Source organism: Microcaecilia unicolor, chromosome 7 (genome assembly GCF_901765095.1).
Source record: "Microcaecilia unicolor chromosome 7, aMicUni1.1, whole genome shotgun sequence".
In the NCBI taxonomy this organism is placed as follows: domain Eukaryota; kingdom Metazoa; phylum Chordata; class Amphibia; order Gymnophiona; family Siphonopidae; genus Microcaecilia; species Microcaecilia unicolor.
This window is the reverse complement of record NC_044037.1, coordinates 270,692,436-270,705,529: the sequence shown is the minus strand read 5'-3', so window position 1 is coordinate 270,705,529 and position 13,094 is coordinate 270,692,436. Positions and strand designations below refer to the sequence as shown.

At 41.6% G+C, this 13,094-nt stretch overlaps 1 protein-coding gene across 1 annotated transcript in view; it reads right to left on the bottom strand.

Annotated features, from left to right (window-relative positions):
- The window catches only part of NCKAP5 (NCK associated protein 5), an 898,061-nt gene that overhangs the window by 73,952 nt on the left and 811,015 nt on the right, over window positions 1–13,094 (bottom strand). Inside the window, exon 16 of the mRNA XM_030209965.1 lies at window positions 2,776–2,912. Within this exon, the coding sequence (XP_030065825.1) occupies window positions 2,776–2,912 (137 nt within the window). The remainder of the gene's footprint in view (window positions 1–2,775; window positions 2,913–13,094) is intronic.

The window sequence follows — 13,094 nt, the reverse complement described above, 5'->3', positions numbered from 1 at the left end:
TAAGCTCTTTGAGCAGGGACTGTCTTTCTTCTATGTTTGTGCAGCGCTGCGTATGCCTTGTAGCGCTATAGAAATGCTAAATAGTAGTAGTAGTAGTAGTAATGTAAAAAATGGCCTGCGGTAGTGTGGGAGTATCTTTTGGGCATGCGCTGGGCCACTTTTTTTTACTGTGGCTGGGAGAAAGGCCATCTTTTTACGGGCCGGGAAATGAGCATGCGCAACAATTAAAACTATCGCACGCCTATTTATGGCCTGAGCCCTTACCGCCAGCCATTGATTTAGCGGTTAAGGGCTCATGCGCTACCCGTGCGATAACCATACAGCGCGTGCCAACATGGCCTGCACTTCCATTTACCACCAGGAATGCCCCCAAGGTAGAAAATAGAAAAATATTTTCTACCGCAGGATTTGGCATGCGCCAAACCGAATTACTGCTGGGTGCATGCGCTAGCCCAGAGGTAGTACCAATTTGGTGCATGCTACCCACACGTTAACCCTCCCGCAGCTTTGCAAAAGGGCCCCTTGGTAATATTTTTAATGGCCGTGTGCACCATTGCTTTTAAACTACGAGCTCACCCTTGAGGTTTTATTGCTAACTATAGCTTTGTTTTATTCCGGCGCACAGGGCGCATCAAGCTTCTATTTAGACACACTTATGACGACAAACACTACAAGTGGATATAATTATTGAACACAAGAGACTCTTGATGCACGCCTCATAGGCCGAAACACAGCTGTGTCGAGTCTTGTTCACCCTCCAATAAACAGCTATTTTTATCTGGGGCGTCGTCCACTTTTTGAGTCATCTTCGCTGTCTTGTCATACACTATATACTCTTGCAGAGATTTGTTTCTTCTGTTTCCCATCGACATTAATGAATGGCAATTATTACAAAAAATTTTTTAAAACAGTAATTTTACTGCTGCAGTAAGAAATGGCTTCAGTGCATGGGAAAGACCTGTGTAAGCGTGCGCTAAGGCCACTTTTTACCGCAGCTTAGTAAAAGGCCCCTATGTTTCATAACTTCCAAGATCTGAATTCTGGTCTTAATTTTTGATTGTAATTTGGACACATGATTTGCTATTGTTAGAATGTAATTATGTTTAATTGTTAATATTTATGTTGGTTTTTAATCAATTCTTTTATGCCCTGAGTATATTTGTGTTATATATAAAGGGAAGAGATTTGGGATTTAGCTCATGCCTTTTCAGTTGTGGTTCAAGGTGAGTTACAATTCAGGTACAGAGGGCCTCACAATCTAAAGAGCCCTTTTACTACACTGCATTAATCCTCCGATTCTGTAAAGGTTGCCAAAAATTGCACGTGTAAATTTAGGCATGTTCCCAATTTGCGTGTGCAATTTAATTGAATAACAAGCCAATAAGTGCCAATAATTGGCTTTTTAACAAGCAATTAATGGCACTAATTAGTTTTAATTGGGAACAATATGCGTAAAGTTAGGTGCAGGATCCACACCCAACATTTATAAACGTTCCAAAAAAAGGGGAGCGGGAATGAGAGGTTCATGGGCATTTTGGGGCAGAACAGGGGTGTGACTTCGAGTTACATGCATAATTACCGAATAATGGTGCTGTGTGTATCAATTTAGGTGCAGACATTTGCACCACATTTTCGTTGGTGCAAATGGCCACGCCTAAATTTATGTGTGACTTTCTGCTTACGTGTGTACTCTATATACCATGGTGAACTTTAGGTGTGGCTTATAGAATGCCACTTAAGCGGGTTTTCTTGGTGCACATTTTTATGCGCCATTTACAGAATTTACCTCTAAGTGCGAATGTGAGCTTAACACAGGAAAATGGCCTAACACAAGACACAGTAAAGCATTTTGCATTAGTTTTGCCATATGTTTGTACTAATTTTTTTAAAATTTTGTTTTTAGAGCGAGCATATCAGGGGTGGAGAATGGGCGTGGAAGTGTTATTCGGCTAGCGTGCTGACATTAGTGTATGCTAACTGAAAAATGCTGACAATGTGGGAACCCTTATCGCCTTCTAAATAGGTGGCAGTAAAAGCTCCCAGTTGAATTTTTTTTCAGTGCAGTTTAGTAAAAGGGTCTGAAGTTTGTGACTAACCCAGGACCACAAGGATTCACAGTATAAACCCTGTATTGTTTTGGCTTTCAGAACTTACTCAATGATTACTGTGGGACAACACTTTACAAAACCAGAACACTGTACCAATGATCTTATGGTGAGAATACTAAAAGGGAACTTTAAAACAATACAGAAACGTAAGACCTTTGAGGTAAGAATGATTAAATATTTTGACACCCACCAGACAGGATTTAACAAATATCTGGGTTTCCTAGCCCATTATAAACCATAAACTTCTACTGCTTTGTCACCCTCTTATCACCATGCATATCTTCCTGTCCCTCACCCTCCCGGCTCTCCCTGTCTCTCACTTAATCCACCCCACCCTCACCCTGTCAGACTGTCACTGAAATGCCTTGATGTGTCACTTATTCATACTGTCATCTATCAACATTTGCTTATTTCTGATCTGACGAAGAAGGGCTACCTTTGAAAGCTAATCAAAAAATGTATTGTTAGTCAAATTAAAAAGGTATCATCTTATTTTCTTTCCTATGTTTTATTTTATTCTATTGATTACCTAGAACAGAGGCAACATAATGCCTGTGTTTGCATCTTTTCTCAAACAGCCTTTTACTGGGCATATCTTCAGAAGTCTGCTGTTACTCATATTATTATCCACATATTGATATAATTTTTTCTTCTTGTAACTCTGTACCTGTGTTTGTGTGGCTTTCTTGTTACCCCAGTTTGGCAGATCCTTCGTTGATTCTGAGACTTCTGCAGCATGATCTAATGATTCAGAGCTAGTAAAGCTGTGTTCTGGTTCATTTTGCCTTTTAGGTTTAATTATTCCTAAAGGAAGGAGAGGATGTTAAAGTAAAAACAATGATCAACTCAATAATCCTGAGCTAAGAAATGCATTTTGTTGAGTTTAAGTGAGACTAATGGGGTCCATTTGCTGAGCTGCATTAAGCAGCCAATGCGCAGAATACCGTGCGTGCGGTAGACACAGCATGGGCCCGTGCTGTTTTCTCCTGCATTAGAAAGGCAGCTGCTGCAATAAAAATCCCACTATAGCTGCCTAACATGAGAATGAGATCTAGGTTGGACATGGATGAGAGGAAGAGCAGCTGGCTGTGACAGCTAGGGGATTGGGGAGAGGAAGTGTGCTTTGTGGGTTTCAGGAAGGGGGATTGTGGATTGGATTTTTGCATTTTGGGTGTCAGGAAGGAGATTAGGGATGTCAGGAAGGGGATTGGAAATGTGCTTTGTGGTTGTCGGGAAGGGGATTGGAACTGTGCTTTGTAGGTGTCAGGAAGGGGACTGGTGATTGGAAGTGTGCTTTGTTGGGAAGGGGATTGGGGATTAGACTTGTGGGTTTGGGTGTCAGAAGTGGATCATGGATTCTCATGGACTGGAAGTGTGCTTTGTGGGTGTATGGAGGGAACGCCTTACCCAAATTAACAAAAACTACCCAGAACTACCTAAACTTTAGGAAATCACTGAAAACAGTATTGTTAAAGAAGGCTTATTCCCCAGATTCAACATAATCAGAATTATCCCTTACTATTATATGATCAAATGGACTTTAATTACACCTTATCTTCATTTTTACTACTGATTAATTGTTAATGATATCCTACTTCAATACCCATCGCTGTTCAACTGTTATTTCTATTATGCTCAACTTGTAAAAATTGTTCTTCTTGCATTGTAATTTACTACAATATTATTGTAAGCTACTTTGAGCCTGCAATCAGTGGGAAAAGGTGGGATACAAATGTGATAAATAAATAAATAAATAAATAAATAAATTGGGGTTGTGCCATGGGAGGAACTTGAGCTGCGTGAAAGTGGGGGTGGGGGGAGAAGCACCATTATGACAACGGTACCTGTTATCGTTTCTTTGCTGGGTTTATACTGCATTACATTCTGTGGGGGATAGTACGGGTGCCTCTGTGCTATTTGGCACATCATGTAATGTGGTTCCTGTGCTGCATTATCTGACTGTCTTGAGCAGTAAATGCAGGGCAGATGAAGGGTGAGCCCCCTGTTTGCACAACACAGGCTTTGCACTCACCGCATACTAAGTCTTGTGTTTAAAGTGTGGTATGTGCAAAACTTACAATTTAGTAAACGGGCCCTTAACCCCTGGATTCTATATAGCGCACCTAGAGATCCGCACTGAAAACCAGGTGGATTCTATAACAATGCATGCAACTTAATTGGCTTAACAACCTCATTAGCGTTGATAACAGCACTTAACAAGCAATCATGAGCACTAATTGGCAATAATTAGAATTTACATGCACAAATTGCTAAGCGTATGTACTGCGCCTAATTTCTACCATGCACAGACAAATAGGGGCGTGGTTATGGGTGTGGAAATAGGTGTTTCGTGGGCATTCTGAAATTTACATGCATAGTTATAGAATATGGCCCTCTGCGCCTTAATCTATGCTCTGTGATCTACGCCATGTTTTCATTGGTGTAAATGGATGCGCATACTTTTAGGAACTAGGATATCAACAAAGTGCATTCTATATACTGTGCCAAAATCTAGGTGGCACTTATAGAATATGCTTAGGTGAAAATGTTTTCTGGGTGGATTTTATAGGCACCATATTATTTGTTACATTTGTATCCCACATTTTCCCACCTTTTGCAGGCTCAATGTGGCTTACATATAACCCTTAACGGCGTTAGCCAGCTACGGTTTGAACAAATACATAGTATGAATGAATACAAAATGATATTGTGGTATAATGAGGTATATGTATGGTAGGAAACAGTTGGGGGGGAACTTAGAGAGGGAAAGGGGGAAGGATACCAGAATCCCCCCCCCCCAAAATGTCTGAGTAACGTACCTCACTAAGGGTCTTGTTTAAAAATGCATGGTACAGTTTCTAGCACGTGCTAAAAATGAGCATGCGCTAATCATGTAGATGTCTATAATATTCCTATGAGCGTCTACATGGTTAGCGCGTGCTAAAAACGTTAGCACGCATTTGTAAACAGGGGCCTAAGGTGCATAAGATAATGATACTAGTAAAACTCACCTAGGATTCGCTAGCTGAAAGTCATTTGAAACATTTAGCATCGATATACAAACACACACCTTTCAAAACACTACAGGGTGACTTATAATGCTGCTACCCACTTCAGTGTTAGATAGCACACAGAAATCATTCTGAATGTACATCAACTGACAGGACACAATACATCTAAAGAAGAAATTTCCCGAATGAAAAAGATGTTGTTTACTTAATTTGCTCTGGATGAAACGGAAAGGTAAGTCATCCTAAGGCAATATACAGAGTATGGCTTGATGGCCTTTTTTTTTTTTCAAACGTATTTGTTTAGGGAAGAAAGATTGGGAATGAGGTGGTCAAGGGAGACATTAGGGAGAAGAATGAGTTGACCTCACAATCTGCTGTTTACTACTCTATTTTTTTTTACATCTCTTCATGACAATTTAATTAAGACACAAACCTTAGAAGGCTCGCTCACTGAATATTAGCATTAAGATCAGAGCAATCTCGCTGCTACCAAAGTTCTTATGAAGCAATTCAACGCTTGCAGTTCCCATTCAATTTGTTATAATGACAGTGTTTAATCATGGAGTCTACTCTATTGCATGCTGCTGAATTGAGGTCACACATGTGACTATTCAAGCACGGAACACAATCTATAACTAAGATTTCTTTTCTGCATCTCTCCTCGACGTGTCATTAATTAACAATGCATTTATTATAAAAAAAATAATGTATGTTTTAAACAATAATTTATTTAGCATTGAAGTGAAATGAGGAGAGACATTTTCAATGAAGCGCACAGACTGAGTTAGAACTCTATTATACCATTATATTGTGCACTGGAATCGCTGCAAAACCAACAGAATTTCAAGATATTTAATTATAACCTCTCTCTTCTAATTTCCTAAGAATATATAAAGCACTTTACCTGTCTGAAGGATCAATTTAACCATTAGCAGGTTGAGAATACATTTACAATTCAGACCTTAATTTGATCCTCAACTGGTTGACGCCTATCAACCCAACTAAATGTAACTGGTTTTGGAAGTAGGGTGATCCATGACACTTGTCCATCAAAACTTAAATGTCAGTTCATCTTCAGTCTATGGGCCCTAATATTTCTAATTAGTGTTAGACCTGTGTGTCATCTGTTGGGACATTGAAGCATATGCTTTTTTCCTGCCTCATGGTGCAGGCATTTTGGGAGCAGGTGCGGTTGAAAATTTGTGAAGTTTTCCAGATTGCAACTCCACTGACATATGACAGCCTTTTATTCGGGCCTCCAGGAGACCTTTGGACTCATTTTCGAAAAAGAAGGACATCCATCTTTCGATATAAATCGGAAGATGGACGTCCTTCTCCCAGGGACGTCCAAATCGGTATAATGAAAACCCGATTTAGGACGTCTCCCACTGCACTCCGTTGCAAGGATGGCCAAAGTTCAAGGGGGCGTGTCGGAGGCATAGCGAAGGCGGGACTTGGGCATGCCTAACACTTGGATGTCCTTGGCCCATAATCAAAAAAACCAAGGACATCCCTGACGAGCACTTGGACATTTTCACCTGGACCTGTTTTTCTTACGACTAAGGCACAAAAAGGTGCCCAAAATGACAAGATGAGATGGCCACCGGAGAGAATCGGGGATGACCTTCAGTTACTCTCCCAGTGGTCACGAACTCCCACCATCCCACCCTCAAAAAAATCTTTAAAAATAGTTCATGCCAGCCTCTATGCCAGCCTCATATGTCATACTCAGGTCCATGGCAGCGCATACAGGTCCCTGGAGCAGTTTTAGTGGGTACTGCAATGCACTTCAGACAGGCAGACCCAGGCCCATACCCCCCTACATGTTACATTTGTGGAGGAAAGAGTGAGCCCTCCAAAATCCACCACAAACCCACTGTACTCACATCTAGGTGCCCCCCTTCACGGTAGTGGTGTACAGTTGTGGGTAGTGGGTTTTGGGGGGGCTCAGCACATAAGGTAAGTGAGCTATGTACCTGGGAGCAATTTATGAAGTCCACTGCAGTACCCCTAGGGTGCCTGGTTGGTGTCCTGGCATGTCAGGGGGACCAGTGCACTACAAATGCTGGCTCCTCCCACGCCCAAATGGCTTGCATTAGGACGTTTTTGACATGGACGTCTTTGGTTTTGAAAATTGCCGAAAGTCAGAAACGTCCATGTCTAGGGACATCCAAATTTAAGGATTTGGACATCTCTGACGGTATTTTTCAAACAAAAGATGGACGTCCATCTTGTTTCAAAAATACGGGTTTCCCCGCCCCTGGATTTTGCCGTTTTGCAAGGACGTCCAAATCGCAACTTGGACGTCCCTTTCGAAAATGCCCCTCTTTGTGAGTATCTTTCCATGCAGTGGCAAACTTTACATGCTTATGGGAGCAGTCGTTTTTCATCAGTACTGAATATTAGCTTCCGGTGGAATTCTGTATGTTTGATACAAGCAATAGCAGCAGAATGGGCAGGTCGCTTTGACACATTCCCTACCATTTGGGCTCCTCTTTGGCATCATACAGAGTTATTGGACTAATTTGAGTGGGCATTTGCTATGGTTGTAGGGAGAGGGTGGGGTGGGGGGGGGGTCACGCCATCTGGCGATGCTGTGTTGGAATTTCTGTGTTGATTTGTGCTTACATTGAAATGAATAAAGTTGTGAACTAAAAAAAATAAATAAATTAAAATGTCAGTTGCAAGAATCATTACATTCTGGCATGGGATGTGAGCCACCAAATAAGTGCTGTATTAAACATAAGCGGTTGAAATGTCATAGCGGGCTTTGGTTTTCCGTTTAGGGGTCCTTTTATCCTTAACACAGCAAAAAAAAAAAAGCCTTACGCAGGACAAGCTAAAGTGTCTCGCATTAGTTTTGGCATGTGCATATCCTAACCGCGGTTAATTGTTTTCTGGGTGTGTGTCCGGGGCACAGAGTAAGCGTTAACACGGGAGCCTTGGCGCCTCTTAAATAGGTGGCAGTAAATGTTCATGTGATAATATTTTAATAATGGCTGTACACTAACGGTAACATTAATGTATGGAATCCTCTAAATCTCGATCACGTGGTAGTGGAGATACTCCAATAAATATAGTACTTAAATTGCAACTCCACTGATTAAGTAAGAAGAGCGATGTAAATGATCAATCGTCAATGATCATTGATGGAGGAAAAGGCCTGAAAGTACCAAGGTTTATTAATATCCCTTACGGTACCAAATCAATCAATCAATAAAACTAATAGAAAATAAGGCTTTTTTATGGCTGTGGTAAAAATAGCCTTAGTTCGAGGGAAAGACCAGAGTAAGAGTGAACAAAGCTCAATTCTTACTGCAACTTTGCAAAAGGACCTTTTAAATAATGTATCGGAGGAAAAAAAAAATTCTAAATCAGCTTCAAAGAAAAAAAATCTCTAATTGCAGTGAAATCAGAAGGTGCAGCAGACACAAAACTTCACTGAAATCAAGACAGAGAGGCATCATTATAACAACCCATAATAAGCATAATTTCCGTAATACCCTTTGGCTAGAACCTGAAAAAGCAGGTTCAAAGAAATTGAATATGTGACCCTGAAGTAAAGTAGGCTAAAGGTGGAAACAAAGCATTTCTTAAAACTATATCCATCATGGAGGGTGGGAGGGGGGGAACTGAATGTGCTACATGCCAAATAGCTGAGGAATTATTGTTCACAATTGCAGATCATCCAAGTTTGGAACACAGAAAAAGTTATTCATTGACTACAGAAGAAAACTCATTATAGCTTATGAAAAAAAAAACAAATGAAGAATCCTTGAGAGTCTTGTTTAAAACTCAATAAGACTCTTCATGTGATTTTGTCAGATTGGATCTCTATTGGCTTCGCGCAATACATTATATGCTGTATTATAATATACATGACTTTCATTATCCCTTTTGGAATTGAGAAGCCACTCTTTTGACCTGACCGACATCCTCAGTTGAGTGTAAGCAGCGAATGAATATGAATACACAGGCATGTCAGCTTGAACGAAGGGAGGATAGCTTGCTAAGATGCTTGCTCACACTTCCATCACCCGAGCGCTTCATTTCACCTCTGTCAAACAAACAAGGTTCCTGTACAATCGTCAGCAGTATTGCCTCAGGTTCATGTACAGAATAGTTCATGCTGCATTCTCTAAGTTAGTTCTTTTGCCGCCAGACTAAGCATCATCATGAAAACTGTGTGATCCTCCTGAGCTATTATTTGGGGGGGGGGGGGGGGGGGGGGAGGGAGGAGGAGGCCAAGACTACCCAGCTACTTTTAACAGGGCAATTCTATAAGCGGGCACATCCTTTAACATTGGCATTTGCAAATCCCATCCGTCACATTCATTCTCTAATCGTTCCAAAATTTTATTTTACACGGCTTCAATTCCAAATTGGCAAGACCTTGGATGCAATTTTTATTAAACATCAAATTCCAATTTAATTTTAATAACCAACTTTTCATAAACTTAAAACACCTTTTACTAAGCCGCACAGAAGCGTACGAGCATCCTACGTGTGTCAGTTTTGAACTACCGCCTGGCTACCGCGTAGCCCGGGTGGTAAAATTTCATTTTTTATGCACGTCCACTAAGCACACCGGAAAATTTCTGGCGCGTGGTGCTAACCGGGCAGTAATCAGCACTGTACGTGCATAGACCATTATCGCATGGATAACGCGTGAGACTTTACCTCTAGGTCAATGGGTGGCGGTAAGCTCTCAGGCCCAAAACGGACGTGCACCAATTTTTATTTTGCTGCACATTCATCTTCGGGCAAAAATAAGAGGCCTTGTTTGCAGGCACGCTGAAAAATGGACCTGCGCACGTCCAATACATGCGTCTACATCAGTGCAGGCCATTTTTCGGCACACCTTAATAAAAGGACCCCTAGCTGCACCAATTACTTCCCTTCCAATAACTCCCCATCACGACCCATGGTGTCACTTTGTGCCATCTCATGGTGGTGATGCACACGAGACAAAAATTTGCTAGGCCTCCATTGGGCCCTAAATTTGACAATTATTCCCAATCTCCAATGTAAAAATATTTCTTCTCTGCCGCTAAGCTGTGACCCCATTTACCCTCCCACATTTGCTAAATCCTCAAAACCATAACTGGTTGGGTAGGGAGGGAGGGACAAATTAACCTGATCTACCATCACCCTCTACCCTCCTTTTCGCCACAAAAACACCTTTTCCCACCCAAGCAAACTCCTTCTCACTCGGATCACTAAAACACTGCCCATACCTCACATCTTTCCAAATCCCTTTTTTCGTTACATTAGCCTACCTACCAATTGATCCTCTTCTTATAATCTTACCCTCATCCCCCCTTGCTAATCCTTGTAATTCATGTTCTTCTTTATTATGTATTATTAATAATTTCCTTCTTCTAGCCCAACCCTCCCTTTGCCCTACTATTCCCATGAACTTTCCCCCTTTGACTCTGGGCTGCTCAGCCAACGTTATACCCTCTGCTTAAACGCAGAGGGCCTTTTTATGTGCACTGATCCAGTACTGGGAATGCCTATTTGAAAAGGGCACATGCATAAGTTGGCAATGGTGTGCATAAATTTAGGTGTGGGGACTAATGACAGATCTATGGCTGGCATGCATGCAAGCACCTAAATGCAATATTTACACATGTAAATTACAGTATTCTGTAAAACAAGCGTGTGACTGTCAGTCCTGCTAATGTCCTGCTAATGCCCTCCCCTGTGAAATACATTGCACTTACATGATAATCCATATGCATATGTAAATGATAAAATAGCGCTACGTGCAGGGATAGTGCTGGGCAGACTTATACGGTCTGTGCCAGAGCCGGTGGTGGGTGGCAGGGATAGTGCTGGGCAGACTTATAGGGTCTGTGCCAGAGCTGGTGGTTGGGAGGCGGGGTTAGTGGTTGGGAGGCAGGGATAGTGCTGGGCAGACTTATAGGGTCTGTGCCAGAGCTGGTGGTTGGGAGGCGGGGATAGGGCTGGCCAGACTTATACGGTCTGTGCACTGAAGAGGACAGTACAAATAAAAAAAGTAGCACATATGAATTTATCTTCTTGGGCAGACTGGATGGACCGTGCAGGTCTTTTTCTGCTGTCATCTACTATGTTACTATGTTACTATGTTTTACACTTATGCATATGGATGGCAGTATTCTATGAGATTAAGACTAGGGAACACTCAATGAAATTACATGGAAATACTTTTAAAACAAATAGGAGGAAATATTTTTTCATGCAAAGAATAGTTGAGCTCTGGATCTTGTTGCCAGAGGATGTGGTAACGGCGGTTAATATATCTGGGTTTAAAAAAGGTTTGGACAAGTTCCTGGAAGAAAAGTCCATAGTCTGCTATTGAGACAGATATGGGGGAAGCCACTGGGTTTAGTAGCATGGAATGATGCTGCTATTTGGTTTCTGCTAGATACTTGTGACCTGGATTGGCCACTGCTGGAAGCAGGATACTGGGCTAGATGGACCATTGGACCATTATGTTCTTACGTTAGGTGCTAATTAGGTACTTGGGTGCCAAAATGGGGGTAAAACAGCAGGTATGCATGTAATTCAAACTTAGGGGCCCCTTTTCTAAGCCACAGTAGGGCTAACACTTGGGTAGCATGCACCAAATCAGCACTATCACCGGGGTAGCTCAGGTGCCCGGGGGTAATTTCAAAGTTGGCGCACGCTGTTTACCGCAGTAGAAAATCATTTTCTATTTTCTACCACAGGGGCCCTTTGTAGTGGTAATCGCCAGCAGGGCCACATTGGCACGCGCTGCCTGATTACCACATGAGTAGTGCCTAAGCCCTTTCCGCCAAGTAAATACTGTAGGTGGCGTTAAGGGCCCAAGCAGTAAATAACCGTATGCTATTTTTCATATAAGTGCATGGCCATTTACTGCCCCGTTAACAAAAAGACCTTTTTCCAAGCCACTGTAAAAAAGGGCCCGGCGTGTGCCAATTTCACGCGTCCGAACTAGCCCAGGTCACTTTTTACCACAGTTTAGTAAAACGACCCCCTAGGCACCTAATGTTAGGGGCACTCAGCTGCTATGTGATGTAGTTCCATTGTTGAATTTTATTGATTTTTTTTTCTGGAAGATCTTTGTTGACTCCTGACGAAGGCAAACCCGAAACTTGGCCGAGTTGTGTCCCTTTCCAATGAAAACCATTGTGGCAAAGTCTTGCTTGTCTTCATTCTCTGGATCACTTCTGCTGTTGTGTTGCCTGTGTATTTTTGCGGAGGTCCTCTCCTGTTTCTTCTGCACATTTAAAGAACACTAGTGTGTCAACATGTATGCGCCCAAGTTTAGGAACGATCACTTATGCCTTGTCTATGGCTAGTGTAAATGGATGCACCTATATGCTGCAGTTGTGTCTGTAAATGGAAGTATTCTATAAAATGTTGCTAAAATAATAGGAATGCCCATGATGCACCCATTCCCCTTCCATGAGAACACCTCCTTTGCAGCAAATGGCAGCACCCAAAATGACAGCACCCAAAAGTCAATACGTATATGTCACAAAAAAAGGTTAGACATTACTAGTACTATGTAACACCACAATTTCTCTCATATAATGGCATATAAAGTCAGTTCTGTGAGGTTAGCATTTTTAGATTTAAATAAATAAGGGGTTTTTTTTTATGCCAGTGAAGATAAAACAGCCCTTTGATTTTCCTCAACCCTCGCTTTCATTAACGATTCTATGGGTTGGTGGTTGGGCTTCTTTCAGAAGCTTTTTCCCCCTTTTCTTCCAATAATTTAATATATGCACTTCACAGAACTATAGTCTTATGAAAGTACCTATTGCCATTATATGAGAGAAATTGTGGTGTTATATAGCACCCAAAAGTCATGCACCCCTTACGTGCATTTAACTTATAGAATACTATAAGATATGTGCATATATTTGGCATTCATGCTCAAGCATTTACACCAGCTCTATGGCTGGCATAAGTGCTCGTGTGTACCTGCAAACAAGATTAT